Source organism: Microtus ochrogaster, unplaced genomic scaffold (assembly GCF_000317375.1).
Source record: "Microtus ochrogaster isolate Prairie Vole_2 unplaced genomic scaffold, MicOch1.0 UNK46, whole genome shotgun sequence".
Lineage (NCBI taxonomy): Eukaryota > Metazoa > Chordata > Mammalia > Rodentia > Cricetidae > Microtus > Microtus ochrogaster.
The window spans coordinates 1,301,709-1,326,958 of record NW_004949144.1 but is presented as its reverse complement, the minus strand read 5'-3'; the positions used below and the strand labels follow the sequence as shown (position 1 = coordinate 1,326,958).

The 25,250-nt window shown below is 43.0% G+C and overlaps 1 protein-coding gene and 1 non-coding gene across 2 annotated transcripts in view; both read right to left on the bottom strand.

The window, feature by feature from the left end:
- Positions 1-2,672: 2,672 nt before the first annotated feature.
- The window catches only part of Ybx3 (Y-box binding protein 3), a 24,973-nt gene continuing 2,395 nt past the window's right edge, over positions 2,673-25,250 (bottom strand). The window contains exons 3-11 of the mRNA XM_013354487.1: positions 23,195-23,258; positions 22,240-22,273; positions 19,497-19,586; positions 17,747-17,869; positions 14,302-14,508; positions 8,213-8,304; positions 6,181-6,352; positions 5,610-5,708; positions 2,673-3,221 (exon numbers count right to left, since the gene is read on the bottom strand). Coding sequence (XP_013209941.1) covers positions 5,643-5,708; positions 6,181-6,352; positions 8,213-8,304; positions 14,302-14,508; positions 17,747-17,869; positions 19,497-19,586; positions 22,240-22,273; positions 23,195-23,258 — 848 coding nt within the window. The 3' untranslated portion in view covers positions 2,673-3,221; positions 5,610-5,642. The remainder of the gene's footprint in view (positions 3,222-5,609; positions 5,709-6,180; positions 6,353-8,212; positions 8,305-14,301; positions 14,509-17,746; positions 17,870-19,496; positions 19,587-22,239; positions 22,274-23,194; positions 23,259-25,250) is intronic.
- Positions 18,710-18,844, bottom strand: LOC113455463. Its single transcript, XR_003376570.1, has one exon. It is a non-coding gene; the product is annotated as a small nucleolar RNA SNORA70 (small nucleolar RNA).

Sequence of the window (25,250 nt, the reverse complement as noted above, 5' to 3'; positions counted from 1 at the left end):
GGGGAGTCTCAAACACAGCAAACACAGACAAACAGGTAAAGATAAAGGCCTTTTACTGGGGATGAGGAAGCACACAGCAAACACACACACAACAAAACCTTTCACAAAGTAGAGTGGAAAGTTGAAGCCCAGACTCTCATTGAGGGCTTTGTTTTGATCTGTTATAATTTTGTCGTTTTATTTTGAAGTCTTTAGAGGCTCTTCCTCGTTTAAGTTTGGTCAGTTTGAAGAGAATCAGTGGCACCCCCCCCATCAAAGAATCTTCTTTTTGCAGAAAATGGACTATTCCAGAGATCCACAACTGGCCAAAACATATGTGACTGTGGGCTGTCCAACCCCAGCTGACACACCACAAGAAAACACTACACCTAATGCTCAGGGAAAACTTCAGAGGAGTCAGAAAGACTGTAAATGCTGGCAGTCTTATTTGTTCATTGTTGATAGTGCCCCAAAATATATTCAAGAACCCGTATCTATAAAATTACTAGTGTTTGCCTCAACAAGACTCACATGATGATATGACTAGTTGATATGCCAGTATTTGTGTTGGGGGTAGTGTTAAAGCTGGTCCTTGTTAGTTAGGGCTTTTGCTGCAAATCTGACAGCTCAATCCCTAGAACCACATGGTGGAAGTAGACAGAAACAACTGTACATTGTTCTCTGACCTCCACATGTACTGTGGTATGTGTACTCCCTCCCTGCACAAACACAATAAATAGGTTTTTCTTGTTTTTGCTTCTAGTTGCTAAAATACACACACACAGACCAAGGGACCATTGAAATGGCTCAGCAGGAAAGGTTACCTGCTACCAAGTCTGAAGACTGGAATTCAATCCCTAGGACCCCCATGATCAGAGGAATGATCTTTTTAACTGCCACATGCAAGCACTCACAGACAAACTTACAAATAAATGGAAAAAGTTTTCTTTTTGATAGGGATTGCCTGGAGGCCTGCTCAAGTTTGGACCTGTTTGTCCTGAGGATAGTAAGCAGTTGTTGGGGAAGAAAATTTCCTTAGTCTCTATCACTGTCAAGTTGTCTGAGACCAACCGTAACACACACACATGCACATGTGTGCGCACACACACATACACGAGAATAGATTCTAAGGGGATCAGCAGAATAAGAGGGAATAGGGGGTGAATGTAAAATACACTTACTGAAAAAACAAAACACTAGTTTTACTATGAAAAGCGCTTCACACACACCCCAATACTCAAACACTATCATGATTGCACAAAGAGAACCTTTCATCTGTTGTATTCAGCCCAGAGAAGTCATGGTTCCAGGGACAGTTTGTCAGTCCTAACCAGCAGCTATCCTGGTCTAAGCCCGATGGGAGACATTATCTTCTTCCAAACCACAATGTGGACCCAACTACCTACGTGGATGTGTGAAGAGATGCTAAGATGGTATCTGGAAAGCAGTCACTGTTCTGTTTGTGAGGACAAAAGAATGCACTCTGTATGGGAGGTGAACAGTGGAGGTCGATGTGGGGCACTGTGTAGAAATCCTGCTGTCTTTTTGATTCTGGCTACCACCTAACTTGCTGAGGATGGCTAGGTCTGTGGGAAAAGTGAAGGACCTGAGGACCGCTGTGTTTCCATGTCTAGCTGTCACTGTCCTTAAGAGAGCAGAGTAGATAACATAATTAACCACACTCTGCCATCTATCACTCAACTCACAGAGCACTAATCTGGGGGCAGATTACTCTTAATTCTCTACCCACCAAAACGGCAACTGTCTGGACAAGCTATACACGTGTATCTTTCCATACCCTTATGTTCTAAAATATGGAAATAATTTTCCTCCTTATTACCTCTACCTCCCATACTGGCATTATCACCCATCTTAATCATACCACTCACCCTGAAGCATCAGGCAAAGTAAAAGAGATTTCTTCCTCATGTAAAATCAGACATGCACCCCAAAGGAAAGTATTTAGAGCGGGCCCTTGCTTTCACTATTACCAAAACAATGCAAAGGCAGCCTCAGAACTATTTACAGTTCACTTACTTTGTCTGATTGCAACCTAGGAATGACAGGAGGCTAGGCCCTGTTCCACTTTAGTGAAGGCTATGGGCACGCAGGGGTTAGGGCACAACTTATTTAGACGCATCCCTGAATGAATAGCCAGAGATAACTGAGTATACATAGGACATGACTTGATGTCAAAAAACCTCAGGTATAAAGTTAAGACTCCATAAATCTACAGAAAATTAACAACAGATCTGAAACTATACACCTCAAGGCCACCCAGCGCCTGCTCTGATGACTGGGCAGGAAATAGCCTGCGATAGCTCATCCTACCCACTCTCTACCAGAAACAAACTTATCTCTAGGTCACATATTTCAAAGACACCCACCCAGTTCCTATGACCTCAAACTCATGACAAAACATAACTTGTCTGTGTTTGGCTCAACATTTAACAATAACCAATGACCTGAATGATGTAAAGACAGGAAAATATGGGGTTGGGAGATAGTGGTTAAGAGCACAAGCTGATCCCAGCACCCATGGCAGTTTACAGCCATCTGTAACTCCTTCACTTCTAGGAGATCTAATGCTCTCCGATGTTTAAGGGCATCAGGCATACTAACATACACACTAGAGAGAGAGAGAGAGAGAGAGAGAGAGAGAGAGAGAGAAGAAAATACACACTAGCTTCAACAGTTTTTCCTTTGAAGGTAAAAATTTTATTTTTGAGGAACTTGTTACTGCACATTTCAGAGAGAGCTATGTAAGAAAGCAAATTCTCCCCTCAGCCTAGGAATAAATAAGGGCATAAATTCTCATTTTAAATCATGACATTTGGAAGTTTAGCACCAACATCCAAAATGAACAACAAAGGAAAAAGAGCATTTACTATATATTTCAGATTTCTTTGGTTGGGGCAATCCCCACGTGGTATTAATATTTCTTCTTTTAATTCATATTACCAAAACAGTAAAAACCAGGGAAAAAAATATAAAGCTAGTGGTTGCTGAAACTGGGGAGGCCGCTCTCCTGCGCCTGTGCAGGTTCCTGGGACTCAGCTTGATGGACACTTGCTGGCTCCATTCCCTTTGTAGGTGTTAGTTTCGTAGAGAATAGTAAACATTCTAATGTCCAAATCTTGGTTAGTCTTCCATTTTATTGCTTAGATGTTTCTTTGGTGTTGGTAAGGACGTGGGTGTGCTTTTTGCCTTGTTTTTGAATGGTCATTAATTCTTAAGGTCACCTGTAAGAAATTAAAGTCAACCTTAGCAAAAGTGATATATAATAACCAAAAAAAAGTTAGGACAAACAAGCAAAAATTATTTTTCATACAATTCAAAATTATTTACAAGCCTCTAAACCAAGGATACATCTTACACAGATAACACAGGATGAAAATTCTTACTTTCTGGTGAAATACTTTTACAAAGTAGAAAAGTCTGTACAGAATAATGCACATGAAAAGCCTTGTATGATGATGCCACCTGGAACTTCCCGGCATTGTGGGACTTGCTGGCTATAGCCTAACTCTTCACACAACACAGTGGGTTAATGCAGATCTGAAGAGCGACTGTGTACATTCTGCCTAAAGAAACAAGGAACGCTGCTGACAGCCAGCACAGCAGTGTGCTCTTTGGGGAGAGCCAACTCCAACCCCACAGCACTGCACAGAAAAGCTCATTATAAACCCAAAGCTGCACTCTCAAAAAATGCCATCGGTAGAGTGGGCTTTACAGCGCACAAGGGTAGAAAGAAAAAAATACATAAATATCAGTTAGAAGGGTTGTAGGTAAATCCAGGTGTGGTAGCACATGCCTACAATCTGAACACTGGACCTAAGTTCAAGACCGGCCTGGACAATGAGTTGTAGGCCACCTGGAACTAAAGAATGACTACTAGTCTGTCTCCTTCATTGTCCCTGCCCCACAAAAACAAAACCCAAAACCAAAATCAAGCATGGTCTAAACTTTTAGCCCAACCCTCTGACAGTTGCTCCTTCCTGGCTACACTTCAATCTACACAAGACTGACAAGAACTTTAGCAAGACAGAAAACGTGTGATCCTCACACTGAGATGCTACTCTTTTCCATCCTATTCTAATACCTCAATACTTCAAACATTCCCGTGACAGCCCTAATCACCTGTGTCTGCTCTCTCCAACAGCAGCAGACGTCAACGAGGCAGGGCATAAACTGCTCAATCCGTAGTCCCCGAGGAGGTCTCACTAGATCTCACACCACACTGTACTGTCTGTCACATTATGCTGATCAGTAGATGGGCAAAGAGAAACCAAGTTTATGCTGCGGGTAACAGTTCCCTGGAATTTAAAACCAGGATCGGGTCGGGGACCATTCAATTATCAAATTGAGCCCAGTGTGGTGGTGCATGCATGTCATCCTAGAGGCTCACTGAGTTCAGACAGCCTGAGCTATACTGTGAGAATCCTTCTGTCTGTTTGTTCTTTGAGGCAGGGCCTCTCTATTATGTAGCTCCGGCTGTCCTGGAACTCAGTCTTCCATGTGCTAGGAATAAAGGTGTATACCAGCACACTTATCTACTAAAAGATTGTCATAAAAACCAAAGCAAAACAATGACATTAACTAGTAGGTGGCAAAACAGCAGAGTTTGTTAGGTGTCCTTGTTGGGGAAATGGCTCAGAACAGTGCCTGCCACAAGAATGAGGACAAGTGAGATGCCCAGCACTCACAGGAAGTGGGTGGCAGGGGTCCATCTGCAGCCCTATTGCCCTATATTAGACAGAAAGGAGGATCCCTGAAATTCAGTGGCCAATGAGTCTAGTCAAGGGGCTCAGTGAGACCCTGTCCCAACAAATAAGGTAGAGAGCAAGAGGAGAAAATGACTTCTGCTCTACACAAACACACAACAGCCGACTTGTCAAACCAGGTACATGGGCACGAGCCCATAAACCCAAGTACTTGGTGAAACTTGAAATAGGATTGCCTCCAGTTCAAGGGAGCACATACCAGGCCAGGCAGGGTTACAAAGCAAGACACCACCAATCAATACATACATAAAAAAATAGTTAATGGCTGAGTAGTTAAGAGTGTCTGCTACTCATCCAGAGGCCTTGAGTTTAGCTTTCAGTCCCAACACTGGGTAGTTTCTAATTGCCTACTCCAGCTCCAGAGCATCTAATAGCCTCTTCTGGACTCAGTGGGCACTCATACTCACAAGCACACATCACCATAAAGACAGACACATATATACTTGTTGAAGGAACTTAAAAAATGATATTGCCTAAATAAACCAAACATAAATGATATGCCTAAATAAACTAAACAAACATAAATGATAAAATTTGGCTCAGTGGGTAAATGTGCTTGTTGTGTAAGCCCCTCTGTTTCATTCCCAGATCCCATGATCAAAAGATCTTGAATAAATGAAGGTTACCTTAGAAAAAGTGGAGATTATTAATTCTGTCTCATTTAATTTTTTTTCCTTTTTTAAATTAAGAATTTCTGTCTCATTTATACCTTAACTTATTCAAATAGGTCAATCCCAAATATACTGTGTGGCCAACCATCCCCACATCCTCCATCTCCAAGGTACAATGGAGACCAAGGATGGGCACAATGGGAACACAGGTGACACCTGAGAGAACAAGGCTCACCCTGCTGGTGGTGAAGGTGCCTGGGGGCCAGGGTCACTCGGCACTGCTCTGCTCGGTGGCTGGAGCTGGGTTCTCAGTTGGTGCTTCACCAGCCTTGGTCTGAAACAGATCAAAAGCACAACTAAAATCCTTCAGCGAACTGTGTTTCAAAAGAGAATTTTCTCACCTAGGCAAACAAATAACAATGAACATTTCCACTTCTCTTTTATGTGTAAGTCAAAGATTAAGTACCTTCTAGTTGGCCAATAAATACCCCTCTCCCCAGAGTACATGGCACATAATTGCTGTCACTTTGTACTTGTTCACTATCGATTTCCTCCTCTATCCACTGCTGTCCTTCATCCTGAGCCCCCAATCACTGCTAGTGTGATACCTACCTCCAGAGACCACGGCCAAGTCACACATTCAGCTGTGGAACAGGCAGAGCATGTTCTCTACAGATGGACCCTAAGCAGAACACTGTGCTTATAAGGACCCAGTGTCACACACAACAAGACCATCTTTAGGATGATAAAGAAGATGGTACAACTAAGGGTGGTCTGGGTATGTCCCTCCTGGATGCTGGCTTTACCTCTTTGCCATCTTGTGAAACAGTGTTCAGGGGACGGGGACGGCGCCGATAGTTGTAGGGGCGTCGGAATCCACGGCGGGCAGATGGCTGGTTTGGGCCATTGGCAGCTTGCTGATTCTCTTTATCTTCAGCCTCTCCAATAGCAGGGGCAGGTCGTGGGCGAGCAGGTCCCCTAGAGTAGGGAACAGAAGCTACATGAGAACACATACAGTGTGGCCAAAGGAAATGTGTGGGCAGGGGTAGGAGTGGGAGGGATCTCAAGGACACAGGGTTGGTTTACTATTGAATCAAATGATTAACAAGTACTTGCTGAATGAATCATCCACAGACCAGACCTGCAGATGCAATGAAGTCTTGGTGAAAAACCTTATTTCTCCATTAGTTTGCTTCTTTTCTTGTTCACACATTTGTAGTAAACAAGCACACAATAAATAGATAGGGTCCTACAAGGCACTTTGATAGGCACCTAGGATAATTAAAAAGTATGGTCCAGGATATAGCCTCCACAAAAGATGACCCAAGCCAAGACCAACACTTACTAAATCAACCATGTAAGGAAGGTCATGGTACAAATAAATCCTTCCCCAATATATTTTATTTTGTTTGAATAAATCCCTATTGCTAAATTAGAAGATACAGGTTGGGTATCCCTCGCCCACAAATTTAAAACACTGAATTTGAAATGTCTTGAGTGCCAAAAAAACATTTAAAAGGCTTAACTAACACCGTGGAGCATTCTGAATGAGGATGTTCAACCAGTGAAACACATGTCAATGTTCTTAAGTCTGAAAGTGGCACCAGTTCTCTTATTCCCAGATTGTAGATGGGGGGAGGGGCAACATGTAAGGCACACCAACCATCCAAAAAAGCCTATTAGTTCCCCCACCTCAGGGGTGAGAAGAAACTGACAAAAGCCTCTATTAAGAAGCTTCCTCAGTGAGATGGCTCTAGGTGGAGAGTACCTGCACTCCAAATGCATGTCCCGTGGCCTGACTTCCATCCCTGGAAGCTGAGGGAGAGATCTGTCCTCTGATCTACTCATACATGTTGAGGAACACATACAAAGGATACTTAAGGTTGAAACCAAACAAAACAGTCAGCCAAAGGATGTCAGGGACTCTAGCCCAAATGAGGCTTTGGAAGAGAAAACGCACATGAAAATGACCCACCCTTCACTAACAGTAATGACAGTAGGGCTGACACCCAGGGTGTACGGAGGGCACCATGATCATTGCCACAGATCATCTGTTCATTTAAACTTCTCATCACTGAATGACTCCACCAGTTAGGTATTTGAAACAGGGCCTTCCTGCTAAGCCCTAATGGGTCTGGAAATCAGAAATCCACCAGACTCTGCCTCCAGCTTTGGAAGGCCACTAAAAATGTCCAGTGTACAGATCTGGCAGCCATAGCAGAGTACAGAAAGATGTCAAAGGACATACGGCTACTAAACTCTTTGATTCTTCATGGGTTATGGTACTCCACAGCCAGATTCAAAAGCCCCAGTAGACTGCCTTGATGGCTAAAATATTCAATTTTCCTCCATTTCTGACACACCAAACTACTCATTGATTAACGCTTGTTTAATTTAGTAAAAATTAAGAATTAAGCCAGACATGGTGTCAAACACCTATAATTTCAGACGTGGAAGGCCAATGGGTAAGACATGATGAGCCCAAATTTAAGGCCAGCCTAGACTACATGGTAGATATGAGGCAAGATGTGGCTAGAGTAAGACCCTGTGTCAACACAAGTAAAAAGATTAATTTATGTGTCTTCAAGTTGCAGGCCATTACCAACAGTCCCAGTTAAAGGAGAACAGCATTTTGATGCTAAAGAGTAAAGTTATCTTAATGCTGTGTGGAGCCCTGGGCTCTATTCCCACCATTAAAAAAAGAGAGAAACTTTTAGGCTTATGACCAAAGTCACCATATCTTTCAATAATAAACAGCCAGGAAACAGACCCACAGTGCCCTCCTCCACCCTGCTGCTCCTCACTGGCTATCCCCAAAACTGTGGCAATCACTCCTACCTGCGGAATCTTGGGCGGTAAGTTGGATTCCGATGAACCTGGAGCTGTGCTCCCTCAGGGACTCCGTCCTTCATCTCTCCAATCTCACCAGCCTAGAGAAGGCAACGACAGCTGGAAATGAGTCAGGACACAGGGCAAGGAGGGTCAAAGCATATAGGCACGTGCAGAAAACTGGCATTCAAAAGCAAACAGACTCAAGGGCTTCGTTATCTGGCCTGAAGCCAGTCACAACAGCCCGCTACTTACTGGTTATTTTTATGAATGACAGGAAAGGAGAACTCATTCCTACCCCAACAGCCTGTCTCCACTTCCTTAGCACTGAGCACCGAGCTTTCCACAACATTAAAATCTGACCCTATCCATACTGAAGAGACGAGTTTAGAGGCTTCAGCTACAGCTCAGCTGGCACAGCTCTCACCCTACACATGCAAAGAACTGGTGCCCAGCACCAAAAACAAACACAAAAACTCATTTTATAAAAGGAAATGACACTGTATTTATGAGCAATGGGACACATTCAACTGCTTCAAACTCAGATGCACTGACCCATTAACTTATACTCGTTTTCCATCCATGCCCCCGCTGTCACACGATAATATCTGTATGACCCACAGAAGTCGCTAAGGGTAGGATTTAAAGACTGGGTTCAACAAAGTACTGACAAATCTTAAACATAACTTTACCTATAGCTCTTCTTTGTAACTTTTTCATTTGCTTATGTCACGTAACACTTAAAAGTACAATGTGTTTTTTTTTATTTAGGGTGTGTGTGGGTGGGGAGACAAGGTACGGCAATGCAGTTTCAGTTAGCCTCAAATGTGTGATCCTTCTGCCGCAGCCTACCAAGTGCCAGATTTACAAATGCATAGCCACCGCTCATAGCTTAAAAATTCCTAGGATAATGGTACCTGCCTCTAGGGCTAGCAACCTGGATTTGCACCCAGGGACCCACATGAGGGAAAGAGAGTGCTCGATCAGCAAAGTGCTTTCCTTGCAAGCTGGAGGACCTGAATTTAGATCCCTAGTACTACTAATATATAAAGCCAGGCATGCACCTGTAATCCCATAAACAGAGAGGCAGAGACAGGCAGATCCCTGGAGCTCACTGGCCAGTTTCAATGAGATCCTCTCTCAAAAATAAAGTAGAGGGGGTTGGTGAGATGGCTCAGAGGTTAAGTACACTTTCTGAATACATGTAGTGGCCCACAACTACCACTAAGTCCAGTTCTGCCTCCAAGGGCACCAGGTATGCATGTAGAACAGGCAGACAAAACACTGTTCCCACACACACGCACAAAATAGTACTCAAGTAATAGTGATGTAGAGATAATAGAGGAAGACCCATCATTGTCCTCTGACCTCCACGTCTCCATTCACACTTATAAATCAACAACCCATCCCAGTCAGGTATGATGGCACAAACCTGTAACTCCACAACTCAAAGGACTGAGGCAGGGACATCACTGTAAGTCCAGGGTCAACCTAGGCTATACAATGAGACCCTGTCTCAAGAACAAAAACACGTCCTTGCCCCTCCTCAGAACCAAATACATCTTCACCTTTTTAAGATAAAAGAAAAACGAACATTTCCATCATTTGTGAGCACGCCCACTAGTCTCCTTAAAATTTCTGTTTTACCCTGGATGAAGGCTTCATGAACATGAAGTTGTTTGCTCTCAACACTTGAAACAGACTAACCCTATTTATCTCCACTCTACCTCTGATTAAGGCACGTAGGCCTCTTGAAGCCACACTTACCTCTTTCATTTTAAAACAACCACAATGGGACGCACAGAACAATCCTCAGACTACATTATAGTTTTACCAGGTGTCAATGTCCCTTACAGCAAGGTCTACTTAGAATCATGTATTAAGTTTATTTATATTTCTTTTGGCTGGGATGTTTCACCTTTCTTGGCTTTCATGAGCTGGGCATCTAAATTTAATTCACGTATCGCTGATAGGAAAGGTCCCCACTGAATGCTCTGTAAGACAAGTCCCTTCACAGCCTGTAAACGTCCTATTCCTCAAATGTTTCCTATGGTCACCTATTTATTTCACCTGTATGGGCTCGTAGGTTTCCATTTTACTCATGAAGCTATGCTCTGTTATTTACCAAAGAACTCCTACAGCTGATAAACACCTTTAGTAATGTGGCAGGATACAAGATCAACTCCAAAAAATCAGTGGCCTTCCTATACACTAAGGATAAGGAAGCAGAGAGGGAAATCAGAGAAGCATCACCTTTCACGATAGCCACAAATAGCATAAAATATCTTGGGGTAACTCTGACCAAGGAAGTGAAAGATCTATTTGACAAGAACTTTAAGTCTTTGAAGAAAGAAATTGAAGAGGACACCAGAAAATGGAAGGACCTCCCTTGCTCTTGGATTGGGAGGATCAACATAGTAAAAATGGCAATTCTACCAAAAGCAATCTATAGATTCAATGCAATCCCCATCAAAATCCCATCAAAATTCTTCACAGATCTGGAGAAGACAATAATCAACTTCATATGGAAAAACAAAAAACCCAGGATAGCCAAAACAATCTTATACAATAAAGGATTGTCTGGAGGTATTACCATCCCTGACTTCAAACTCTATTACAGAGCTACAGTAGTGAAAACAGCTCTGTTACATTTATTACTGGCCAATAGGAACCCCTACATTCTGGCTCACAGCCTCTTGACAAGTCTCCAACATTCTTTAAAGAACTTCCTGACTTTTTGGCACAGGATGCTAAAGGTTTGCACTGTATTTTCTTTGACCCAGCTCAGACAGCCTACATTTCCAGAAAGGGGCTTCTTTCTGTTGAAGAACTGCACCCAGAAACAACAACTGGGGATAAGGTCCCTTGCTTTGGGGTCTTTAAGTAGGCATGTACTCACAGAACATGTTACATGTGTATGCCTACCTTCATCTGCCTCTTCTAGCACCTTTGTCCAGAAGTTCTTCGTATGTTAAAAAGTGGCAAATGAGGCTGGGGAAACTTTAGCACCATAAAAGGAATCAAGAAAACTACCTTGCCATGTTTCCACATTTCTCTGAGCTCCTTTACAGATACACTGGCTACAGAAAACCCAGCCCCATCATCATCAACATCAGGAACGTCAAAGAGCACAGCATGCAGCCTCTCTTCCCACTTCCTGCACAGTTCAACTTCTCACCAGAACACGCCACTCCAAGTTTCAGACCTGACCATCAATCTCAGCCTCACTTCCTCTACGTCCCAACCTCTCTAACAGTTCCTTCCTGGAGTATCCTCCACGCATGTCCCTTCCCACAGCAGTATCCACCCTCTCGGTCTCAGCCCTGACACCGCATCCCTGCAACCCTATGGCATCTGCAGCTCCCTTCACTGACACTCCGCACTCTGCTGTCCTTGGTGCCATTGCGCTGCTGCACTGACATCTCTCCACAAAAACCCCAATCCTGTCACCTACCACACCTTAGATGACACTTTCCTCTGTTCAGCTACCCTTGACCTCTGACTGCCTTTTCTGCCAATCTTGTTATAGAAGAAAGGCTTTCAAAATGGTTTCAGCTGACTCCTGTAATTCAATCTTTCTTTATTCTTCTCATATTTTTGCTGAAGTCCATGAGGTACCAACTCCTCACACCACATATTCCTGAAATTATCAAACATTGTCTGTTTAAAGCACTACCCAGCCCTGACCATGGAGCCTCACTTGCTCTGGTAGTGCAGTACCTGACTCACACATACCGTGAGTCCATCTCCTTGATTTGCTCATTGCCCCCAATAGTCAATCAAGAATAGATAATGTCATGATGCTCATTCTTGGCTCAGATGCCCATCTTTGTTTCATCATGCTTACAGCAAAAGGTCCTTACTAAGCTTTGGTGGGAATGACCTGCCTTCCCCAACATCTCATCCTGCTCACTTCCTCCCTGCAGTTGCTACCAAACACATGTCTGCCTTTAACATCCTGAACACTCCAACGACAAAAGATAGGCAGAAAATATAGTGATCCATTATCATGTGTGGGGGCACATGATGTATAATTGTTTTTTTTTTTTAGTTTCTCAAAACAGGGTTTCTCTGTGTAGCCCTGGCTGTCTTAGAACTCTGTACACCAGGCTGGTCTCCCAATTAAAAGCTGGATTAAAGCCAAGGAACACCATGCCTGGCTATTTGATGGGTTCTTGCATCCCACCATGTTTGAAACAGGGTCTTTTGTTGTTGGCTATTGTGGAAGTCAGGCTAGTTGGCCTGCAAGCTTGTGGAGCGTCTATTATGTTTGTCCCCAATCTTCCTGTAGGAGAGCAGGCACTACATACGCACACTGCCAGACACAGCTTTACATGGTTTCTAGTGATTTGAGCCTGGATCTTTGTGCTTGCACGGCAAGAGTATTGAGAACTCTGGTCACCAAAAGTTTTGATTTTTAAGAACATTCAAATCTCTTTATTTGTAAGAAAAGCAACAAAAACATGGAAGCCACACTAGTTATTTCATAGGCTGCTGGTAAGATTAAATTAGAACTGATTTCAAACATCTGCATCTCGTAGGTGCCACGGTGCTGTTTGCTTTTCTCATCAATGACTCTCTTGAGTTCAGGGGCCAAATACACACACCGCCACAGCTGGTTACTGATACCCCTTAAGCATTGCACGAACACTACTGCTCCATGGAATTTCATTCTGCAGTAGGTATGCCTTTTCTAACTGAACTTAATAGTTTTTAACTATAGAGATGTATGCTTACTTTTTAAAATAGTTTACGGCAATGCTATTAGAGATGCCTAGTTACATGTAAAAACATGTTTACTAAGTTTTCGATTTCAGTTGTTGATCTGGCTTAAGGGGACTTAGGAACTATGTGCCAACACTGAAGTGGTATGCATGAAAGACTACTATGTGTTTTGCTTTCAATGTGGAATGGCTATGGTTGGCAAGCACTACACACAACCACATGCAGTTCCGTGTTGCTGAGAGTAAGCATGCTGCTAGGAAATCAGCAGTAAGTCATATGACACTCTATGGCACCAAGGAACCATTTTGTTCTGGTCTTCAGTAGGGATTATCCTCTTTCAAAGAGTGAAAAGAATCACTATGGTCTCAGGAAGCATACCTCATACATGCCAAACAGGAAGTTACTGCTAAAGCAATAGAGCCAATGTTACAACTCTGTTGACTACTTGTGCCCTCATTTCCTAAAGCCAGAGTGCTGCCCTGAAGACGACTACTACGCCTCGCGTACCCAGTGTTCCCATCCATCTGACACGGCCTGTTATTTTTAGCACATTTGTCAGGAGCAGCTGTTGAAGAGTTAGAAGGGGAAAACAAGAAGCCTTGTAGAGACAACAGTCATGCATGATGGGAAGGGGAGGATACAGCAGAGACTGAACATAATGTTCAGTCAAAACATGTGGGAGTGGAGCCCAAGCACACTAAGACAGAAGCTGCAGCTAGTAATAAATCAGGGCCCAAGCTCCCCAGGAATGGAGACACTGCTGTCAAGCTTATTACACATTCACAAAAACTCTACCCATTTCCAGCACTCAATCTGTAGATTCTTAGCTTGCCTGAAAACCAGCACTTTGATCTAATTTAACACTTTACATTTTCCAATGTGCTCTACCCTTGTGTTTAATAGAACATTCTAGTAAAGGCATCTGATGTCGCCATTCAACAGTGAGCAACCATTTTCTCAAAATTTTAAATAAACAGTAGTGAAAACAGAATTAAAATTTAGGCCTTTTTGGAGATCAGAGTCTAAGTCCAAGTTCTTACACATATCACCTGTCTCAATATGTAACACAGGCTAGTCCTCAAGACTCCTTCTGCCTCAGCATGCATCACCATGCCTAGCAGGTTTTTCTTACACATTTACAAACTAGATACTCTATCCCATTATCCCATATGATATTCATGTTTATGATCTATTTCAAAAAACATTTCTGTGAGTGTTCTCAACAGGCAGAGTGGGCCTTGCCTCAGCTTTGATAGTATGGTAAGCTGCAAGCAATGTGTTACTTCCGGTAGCTGGAGTTGAAGGAGGAGGAGAAGGAGGAGGCAGAGAAGGATGAAGGGTGAGGACTGCAGAGAAGTCCCGGTGCATTTTACCTGCATTCTGTTGGGATGGGGAAAGACCCGTGAGCGACGGTCAAAGGTCTGTCCCACGTGGTAAGGCGGAAAACGCCGCTGCCGGTATGGAGGGCGATACTGGGGACGGCGCAGTTGATTCCTTGCCCCAGAGAACTGCCCTTCAGTGGCAGGGGGTTCAAATCCTTCACTGCTGCCGCTCCCTTCCTCCTCCTCCTCCCCAGCGTACTAGCGAAGCAAAGAAACAGAGTTTCAGAAGAAGTTACAGCCAGGCAAGAACCAAAGAATACCACTTAGGATGGCTATCACCAGGAAACACCCACAACTCCCAAAGCAGTGACTGTTCATTGTGTAGACACAACACTGTGCAGACACAGGCATGTAGATTGCCTGGGATAAACTACATGGAGATTAAAGTAATCTATGCAGATAACATATCAAGCAGCAGAAAAGCAAGAGCAGTCAATCTATTACCAAATCTACTGGCACTGAATTAGAACAGCCGTGCTACACTGTTTGGCTCCTTTCAATGCGTCTCCCAAATTTACCCAGCATGGAAAGTCAAGAACTGTCCAGAAAAAAAAAAAAAAACTTTATGATGTCATCAGCAGATCTGACCCAGGCAGTATGCTTCCTAGGGCAGGCAGCTGGGTCTCTGAAAGCCCTCCAGGGGTAAGAGAGGCAAAGCACTCCCAAAGTTCCACTAAGATGTTCATCTCTCACCAGCATACGGTGGGATCTTCTAGCATACAACGACATGCAGTCCCTCAAAAGGCCAAATACAAAACAAAGAATCAGACTATCTTCTATTAAACTATACATCAGAGACACCCAACGATGCAGTGCAATGCCAGTCTGCCCTCCCAATTTGCACAGGATTTTCAATTAAAATGTTTTATCGCTATGTAATAAGTTATTTTTAAGTGAAATATTTTAAGGTAATTTTAATGTCTAATATAATAGCAGTATCAATACCATCAACGATTCTGGAATCTTTAACACCAGTTAAGCCTAAAAGTGGGTCCAAAAATCAAAAAAGCTTGAGGGCTAGAATGTATTGTATCCTTCCTTTGAATATCTAGAAATAAGGTTTAACTGTTATACTAACCATTTCTAAATATAGAACTTAAAAGGGGATTAAATCACTCATTTTTCCTCTATTCATCATTATTTTAACAAGTCAAATCAACAAACACTCAAGAATTTATTATCTCAAATCTCATTTAAGCCAGTCTTATAAGAAATGCCTGCAATTCCTTTAAGGTTAATTGAAAATTAATAAGCTAGTGACCAGTCTCTCTTAGAGGAAGGTTTAAAGCTTCAAACCAAACCCACAAGCCCAACTAAACTCCCCACAGAACTGGTTTGGTCTAACCTCACAAACCAACAGCACGGTTCCCTGGGGTACTGGGACTTAACTCAAAGGCCCATCCGTGTTAGACAAGCACTCTACTATTTAGCTATATCCCAGCCCTCTTTTTACTTTTCATTTTGAGACAGGGTCTCACTAAGTTACTCAAGCTGGCCTTGAACTCACTCTGTAGCCCAAACAGGGCTTGAACTTGCGATCCTCCTGCCTCAGCCTCCCGAGTAGCTGGGATTACAGACCTGCGCCACCAGGCCTGGCTCATTCTACTCTTTATAAAACCTGTATGAATAAATGATGCACAGTTATGTAAAGATATATTTTGCATAGAAAATATTCACCACATCAATTTTTGAAGGCACAACTCTTACGCTCATGCAGCCAAATCTTTCCTAAAGACCTCTGCGAGGCAATCACAAGGGCACCACCATCGCTGACTATACTCGGAGTCAGGAGAGTAGAAGATTCCATATAGATAATGATTTATCTTTTCTAGCTCTTGGAGGGTACAGTCTTTAAAAAATTTTTACCCAAGATTTTCTACCACTTTTACCTCTGAATTGATGTAGACATCAAGCTGATCACAGCTAGAGATCTGGGCCATGAACAAACAAGTTAACATCACAAAGCCAACTGCCCATCCCTACCCCTCAAAGATTAATACACGCATGTGCATGTGCATTTATGTGGAAGCTAGAAGCTGATGCTGGGTCTTTCTCAGCTGTTCTCCACTGTACTTTGAGACAAGGATTGTCACTGAACCTGGAGCTCATGAGTTCAGCTAGACTAGCCAGATGATGAGCTACAGGGACCCACTTGTCTCTGCCCCAGCACTGGGGGCTACACACATCTGCAGCAGCACCCAGCAGGTGCTGACTTAGGGTCTTCATGTTTGTATGGCAGGTACTGAACTTTCTGGTCACTCCTCCTGACAGTATTTTTTTAACAAAAAACAGGAAAAAAAAAAAAGGAAAGTATAAACAAAAAAAATGTAAGGAATACAACACAAAGACAGGAGTAGAGGACAGTCTGGAAATCAGAAGCACGTAGAAAAAGATGTGCATCTATCAAAATGGAGGCAAGTATTTTCATCCGTAGATTTTTTTCTTTCTTTTTCCTTTTTTTTTTGAGACAAGTCTCACTATGTAGCCTTGGCTGGCCTGGAACTCAGGAGATCATCATCTGCCTCCCTCAGCACCATCCCCCATGTATTGTAATTAAAGACAAGAGTCATTCATCATGCCTGACTAATCTGAAGATATTTCGTTCCTTTGAGATTTTTCTAACGTTTCTCTTTGTATGACATAAGCAACTGCCACACTGTGCTAACTCTGACATAGACACAGGGTGCTGGCACCAGGATCTACTTCCACAAACATCAAAAATGTATAGTCTTAATTCAAATCTAGCAAGGTCCTTCCTCATGATCACAATTGGGTTCATAATGTTTACCTTGAGAACATTCCTGTAAACTGAGCCAAGAATGCTCCAGCCAGAAAATGCTTTTACCTGAACTGAGACTAACCCAAAGAACTACAAACCAGTAACCACTCACCTCTTCCTTACTTTGAAATAAGAGCACAAGGCTTTCCTACATAAAGTAGGCCCTTAACTGAAGCAAGTCGCTTAGCACTTCTGTGGCCAGCATGCACTGAGATTCCCAAGATATCCCTGACTCTCGCTAACTAAGTGCCGACTTTGTTAGAGGCATTTATCTCAGCACCAAGGCAGAAACAGCTTGCAGAGCTGGGATGGGGAATCCCAATCCTGGTGCCAGTGAATAGCACAATGAGAATCTGGCTGAAGAGAAAGCCTATGGACATCTTGACACCTTAATTAAGCCTTCTGTTACAAGACACTCGATTGTTACTTGTCTCCAAGTACATCCTAAACGGTACAACTTCTGACTGTCATGTTTCCAATAGCACAGGTAGCCATAAATAAAATCTGGGCACTAAAAAATTCCCCTTCAAAGAATAACCATGTCTCTTGTATCTCCAGGGCACGGCACCTTCAAATATGGCACTTATCTATTCCTATGTTCATCCTGTTTTAAACATGAGAGTGTTTGCAATCAGTGATTAGGGACAGACAACATACATTACGGGGAGGTCCACGGCGTCTGCCATAGTAGCCGCGTCTGTAGCGGCGCCGATCAGCAGCATAACGACTCCCTTCTACAGGAACTCCATCCGGACCAGTCACATTTGCTGCTTCAGCACCCTGAGGAAGGAAACAGAGGCTCTCCAATTTTCAAAGAAACCAAGTAACTTCCTCCAGCAACAGACAACTTTTATGTTAAGAACTCCTACTGTGATCCTAAAAACACTGCTTTTATCACCTCAACGAGAGTGCTGACCTCTGTAACTACACACCTATGGCTTGAGAAGCCCCACCTCCTTGTCTAGTCAGGCAAGTTTAGGAGCAGTGCACCTCTTTCAGAACACGAATGAATGACTACAACACACACCAATGGAAGGGACTGAAATGCAGTAAAACCTACTGCCATACCCTGAGATACCATCCGAATCCTGACTGGTTGGCTCCAGCTGCTCTCATCAGCTCTGAGTTACTATTTAGTGGGAATCATCTCTGAGCTTCACAAAAACAGAGAAGAAAAGGTCCTGACTTAGGAATAATCTCCACACACAGCCCTCCTTTAGGTCTTCCTGTTATATTCTTGACAATGCCTTAAGAGTCTTTCTTCTATCCCCAGGTGACAGGGACAGAAGCTAAGGACAGGCATGCTAGGCACAGTATTCTAACACTGAGCTATAGCCCCAGTCACCACAACACCAAATCCACCCACAACAAACCTGTATGGAAAAGGGCCACTTCTTTGAGATATAGGATATTCTAGGGACCAGAAACTTTCAACCTGTCCCATCTGTGATCTCAATCACTTCTTCTCTACTGTGCAACTAGGTGCACAGGACAGAACGGTTTGGCCAGTGTGAATCCCAGCTACCCAGCCCTGGGTTTTCCCAAAGTCATCCTGCATACCTGTCTCAACCGTAAATTCTGAACACTGTGAGATTAGCGACAAGAACACCAATTGGAGAGCTTTGTCTCCTAGGTCCCTTAGAGCAACCCATACAAGGAATAGGCTGCATACACTACCTAGGAGGTTTCTGTCTGCAGCCATTGCACACCAAGGGTCCACCAGGATAGGAACCTGGTCGGCTTAATTGGTTGCAGTCAAAACTTTTCCAGCAGGGAGGTGAGAGGGGTGTACTTCTGAGGCAGAGTTTACTGTATGACATAAGCTGGTCTTACAACCTGCAGCGTTCCTCCTCCTCCAGTCTTCCTTGTGCTGGGGTCACAGGCGGGTACCACCATGTTTCTGTGGCACTGGGAACTGAACCATGGGCTGCACGCACTCTACCAACTGGTCTACACGCCTGACCCAAGACAGTTTGTCTTCCAAAGTAAAATAGACTTTAAGAAACTAGCATTTATTCCAGAGTTCCTTTATAAAACAAGAAACTAAAATATATAGCATACAAATATTTATAGTGGTATCCAGTAAGATATTTCCTTTTTTTTTAAAAAAAAAATAATTTATTTAACTTTATTTTATGTGATTGCTGTAAACGTGTCAGATCACCTGAAACTGGGGTTACAGACAGCTGTGAGCTGCCATGTGGGTGCTGGGAATTGAACTCGGGTCCTCTGGAAGAGCAGCCAGTGCTCTTGACCACCGAGCCATCTCTCCAGTCCCCCCAGTAAGATATTTCTGCCTCTACTTTCTCCTATCATAAAAAACCTAAATATTATTTCACTAAGGCTGGAAAGCCACTTGTACAACAAAACTGTGTGTTGGCACACTCTTCCACTACCAGCTTCTCACCTTTTCTCCTTCAACCACATCAAACTCTACAGTTTCTCCATCTCCCACACTGCGCAGATACTTGCGTGGATTATTCTTCTTGATGGCGGTCTGTCAAGGCAAACAGAAAACTCCAATGAAGGTACATTCCAATACTGAAGGTATCCATCAATTTCATGTTAGCCAGAACACTATATCTGTATTTTACTTAAAACAAAACAAAACCAACTCACACTTCCATTACCTTGCCATCTCCAAAAAACACTCTATATTACACTGTACATTTTTTTCTTGATTTCAGGGTGCTTTAAAATGTATCCCCAGTAGGTGCATTAAGGAGATAGTCATTCTTGTGCACTCTGTCACCCAGTCAAGACACTAAATCGGTCAGTTACATCAAGCCAAGAGGCTCCTGAGGTTCTGTCTATGGCTCCTTTCACAAAGGCAAAAATGCCTACACAAAACCTTATACAGACACATAACCAAGGTTTGGGTACAGAGGTTTTATACACAAAAGAAATTTTTGGCCTCAAAAGCTTTTTTAAACGGGTGGCAGGCTGGAGCGATAGCTCAGCAGCTATGAGCACATACTACTCTTGCAAGGGCTTTAATTGGGCTCTCACACCCACTATGTGGAAGATAACTATGACCCAGAGGATCTGGTGATTCTTCTGGTCTCCACAGGCACTGCACTCATGTGCATATAACTACCCCCCCACGCACATAAATAAAAAGAAATGTATGTGTGGCTGAACACAGTGATGCATGCTTGTAATGCTAGCATTTGGGAGGTAGAAGCAGTAGGATCATGATTTCAACAATAGATTCTCAAAAATAAAGATGAGCTTAGTGGCTCATGTTTGAAATTATCAACAGTTGGTGGGGGGCAGGATGAGGCAAGAGGATCATTATGATCTTGAGGCCAACCTGGGCAACAGAAAATTCAAAATCAGTGTAGACACAGAGTAAGAAATTGCCTCACAAGGTAAATAAATAAAATGACTGATTTTTTTTTTAAAAAAAAGGAGTAAAATATCAAGGAGATAAATGTTTATGACCATAGATATTATAGTAATATAATGATAAACAAGATAATTTCAGGAATGACGACGTGTAACCTGGTCTCTATGCACTATCCACTTTATGGATGAGGAAACATGAGGTCAACAGATGACTTATCTGAGTTAGCAGGCTCAAATGGAGGAATTTGTATCCCTACATTATCTCTGTAAGTTCTCAACATTTCACACCTCGCATGCCAGCTATCAGTAGAAAACTTGAGAAAGATGCTACTCCTACCAGACATCAGCACCTACATCGTCTACTTAAGAAAAGGCTCTTTCTCTTTTTCAAATACAAGGAGAGAAGAAACCTCAACAAATTTCCACTTCCTTGGCTGGTCATCTCTAAACAGTTAAAGGGCTGGAGTTTCTATGGAACTAGGTCAACCTTATTTTATAAAGCGATTAGACATGTGTAATCCAGCCTTCCTCTACTCTGAGTAGGAGGGAGAAAAGAGGGGGAAAAGTGAGCCAATAGGGCAGAGTCCTCACCCTCTCCAGAAGGAGGCAGCTCAGGACAGGATGTATGTACACACAACACGAACATTTAGCCATTCCAAAAAAACAGCCCCTCCCTGCCGGCCTGTTCCCCTTTTCCTGTTAAACTGGGCAGGCCTCAACACACTGAGGTGACTCACCACACAACCTCATGGGGCTGGAATCGGGTCATTAGCTCACAGCCTAGGAGGCCTCCACCTAGCAAGGAAACCCCTTTCTCCCAGCAGTCACTGAACAGGGAGCTTCTCCCAAAGGCCATTAACCTCCAGATGTTACCATCAACTTCCTTCTCAGTGTTAGGACTTATCTCAACAAATCCACTCCAATTATCTAGATCAACAGAAACGTACTGCACAGGGCAAACATGAAGGATGGAAAATACAACTATAACTGTAGTCTTTATACGTGGCTATCCCCAACTGCCCACCACACAAACCCAGACATGAAGGAACAAGTACAGCACAGCGGCCATTGCAGGTCAGTATGCCACTGCCACACTTTCTCATCAAGACACTGAGAGCGGCATGCCTCTTTCAGACTGAATATACAAAAGGAACAGCAAGAATAGGCGTGATTTCTAATCTACTCTATAAAGCTAACAATCTAGGATCATAGTAAAGAACATCTGAGGACCGAGACACATGAAGTAGAGTTCCATGATACCCATTTGTTCAATTTGTTTCAAACAGAAGGGAACTGGAGGGAGTTGAGGGATGGTCCATAGAACTAGATTATGTGCTGGACATGTCTGAGTCAACAGGAGGGAGAACTGCCTAAGGAATGGGAAGAGTTCTTATGCCTCAGACACACATCTAACCTTCTGCTTCTGGGTAATGTTCACGAGACTAATGAGTTTTATCTACCACCACGGGCTCAGGCAAAAGCCAGGTTGCTCTGGCCAAACCACCAAGAACCACACAATCAGGCCAGTCAGAAGCTGACAAGAAAGCAGTTGTCTGGATAAGGACTCCTAGGCTCTAAAAACCAGAAAATGGTTTAACTGAGTATAACTTCATTCAAACTTGAAAAGGAACAACACAAATGCTTGAAATCCATTAATATGATGGGATATGAAGGTTTATCTACCACTCTTAGTAATGCTGAACTGAGCACTGATTCCAAAAAACCAAAGGAGCTCAAGATACTGTAATCATTTGCAGAACTCACACAGACCATGTAAGTATCACTTCTAGAATCCCTCTTACCTGGTGTACAAACACGTCTTCTTTGGTGTCATTTCTGTTGGGAGGCAGAAAAAACAATCTCACCATTAAAGGTTCTAAACATTCAGAGAGGCTTCAAAGAACAAATGTATTGACTGAGATCTCAAGACCTAAAAAACACAACCTCTTAAGTAGTTTGTCTTTTCAAAACAGATGCCTACTACCAATTCCATAACCCCCATCTCTCCCAGATGCCCCCTGACTGCACCCCATTGCAATGCAGAGATCCAAGCACTGGATTCCACACAAACACCCCTTTGCTCTCATGTCTTTCTGAATCACATGCTATGTAATCAGAGCCCTAAGTTTTCCTCCTAGCAAAAGCAAGACAGTCAAAAGGACAGGGCACAGCTGTGAACTAGGCTCTCCTTACACTGAAACTTAAAACAGCCCTCCCACTACCCCACCCTAACCTCCACCCCACCCAGACAGATAAGGAAGAAAATGGAGGAATTGGTTTTTAAAAAGAAGGAAAGAGAAAATCGCCAAGACCCTGTAAAATACATCCCCATGTCTCCCAGCGCCTGTGGTCAACTTCACTGCCAAGTGGTCACAAGGGACCACGGTTTAAACACTGGTTTCCTCACAGGACTTGGACCAAACCAGGGCTGGGCTTACAGCCCCAGCTCAGTTACTCATTACTGTGTGACCTTAAAGAAAGCTGCTTAACCAGGTTCTCTTTTCTCCATCTGTGAAATTATGGATATAACTAAAGTCCTCCCCATTTGACTATAGTTTTCATCTCTGGGGCCTTCTAAAGGCTAGAGTTTATGAATGTTTTTAAATGTGTCTCAATATAGTCACCAAAAGCTTAGAAGAGAATGTTTACTGTGCTTAGGAATTTCAAAATGTAAATATACAGTCTATTAATAAAGTAGGACAATGGATTTGTAACTGCCATTGCTACAAGGTGGGTACAAGACACACAGACACATACCGATTTATAAATCCATATCCATTTCTGACGTTGAACCATTTGACAGTGCCAAGGACTTTGGTGGCTAAAACAGGATTAAGCAGATATGTTAGCACCTGACCTACAAAGAGATAAAGCTCATATCACTAAGGTCCTGGTATCATTACACTAAGCCTAAACATCTTTGAGTAAACCATTAATGGCTTAATCCCCCACTACCACCAAAAAAAAAAAAAAAAAAAGGAGAAGAATGAAGACTGTGGAGAGCTGTGATTATCACCTAGTACCCAAGGCCTCGAGGAGTGGTCACATGCCTGGACAATTCTGTGATAATTAAACTAAAAAAGATGGGTGAGGGAATGCTAGTGAAGACTCAGTTCTAAGGCAGAAGTGGCTGCATGTGCCTATAAACTCAGCACTTGGGAGGTGAGAGTAGGAAGATCAGGAGTCTGAAGTCAATGCGGGCTGCATAAGAGCATCCTTACAAAATAAAAAAGCCCAGGACATTCCAGGGCTTGGCTCAGTGGTAGAGCACTTAGCATTAAGCAGGCAACAGTATGATCCTCAATACAAAACTAAAGCAACAACTACAAAAAGACAAAAAGAAACACATTCTAGTTATCCACTCACAGATATTTCCTATGAGCACAAGGAGTCACAGAGAATGGACAGATAGCTGGGTCATCTTATCATTTTCATACTCTGAAATACTAGGCAAACTTTAATAGGCAACACAGTAGCTCCTTCTTAGTAATCAACCTACAAAGATATAAAGAAACTTGTCTGGTAGCCAAATGAGGACTGCTCACCAGTCCAGAGTAATAATAGAACTGATGCTGTCTCATCCCAGTTCTGTACTTGCCATCCAGGACACAACAGGCCCTTTTCACACCAAGGTCTCTCCCTGCAGTCTTCAGCTGCTGAACAGGGGACCCTGGCATGCTCTACAGTCAACCTAATGATTACTGTCTCTAGTCTGTCACGTGCAGGTTAATTTCTCTACAAAGTCTCACTTGAGAATTCATGAAGAAAAACAATCTAATTTTTTTTGTAGATACACATTAATCTTAAACTATTCCAAACATGACTGCTAGAATCGATGGTAAACGCCAAATTTAGTATCTCTAGGAAACAGACAGGTCTAAATCCAGGAAACACACAAGACAATCTTCTAAACTCAGTCAAACAGAAAACCCAGCAAGATGCACTTAAAAAAAGGAAAAGCTTGGGAGCGAACGGTACAGATCTAGGCTGCCTCGCAGAGAGATGATGCTGTTCCGCCTGTGGCACAAGGGCAGGCTTGCAAAAACAGCTTAGCTTTCTTTGAAAAGCTATTCAGCCTTTAGTTTTAAACCAATCTAATTGGTGCTGCAAGGCAAAGAGGGAAAATTGAGGTTTCAGGTGTCAACACGGAAAAGAGGCCAGGTTTGGGCAACAAATAGCATGACCTCTATGTCAGGAGAGGATTTTGTGTTTCTTTCAAAATCTCTGGACCTATAGATAGTCTCTTAGAGGTCTGACTCTGAACCTACAGACAGATGCTCAGAGTTCCGAAACAAACCAGCAGAGAGAAGGGTGACACTAAGCTGGGTGTGGTGATGCACACCTGTCATCCCAGCCCTTGAGAGGTGGAGGCAGGATGGCAAGGAGTTAAAAGTCCTCCTCTGCTTCAAGGTGAGTGAGGCCAAGGCCAGCCTGGGCTACTTAAGACCAGGCTGGAAAAGAAAATAGAAACGCAAAACCAAAAGGCGCACACAAGGAAGGTGAGGGGCAAAGGCAATGAGAACATCACAAGGGGAAAGATGAAAAAGAAAAACCTGTTTTCAAGGCTGAAGGTGTTTACTTCTCAAAGTAGATTTAAAAATACTAATTCAGCTGATCAGTGGTGGTGCACGCCTTTAATCCCAGCACTTGGGAGGCAGAGGCAGGTGGGTCTCGGTGAGTTGGAGACAAAAAAAAAAAAAAAAAAAAAAATCAAGGACTTTATGTTGAACTTGGCTGCTTTTTTTTCAGGTTGAAAAGATGACGTTGCCCCAAGAGCCGACAAATAAATGGGAGTTGGGAAAAAAAAAAAAAA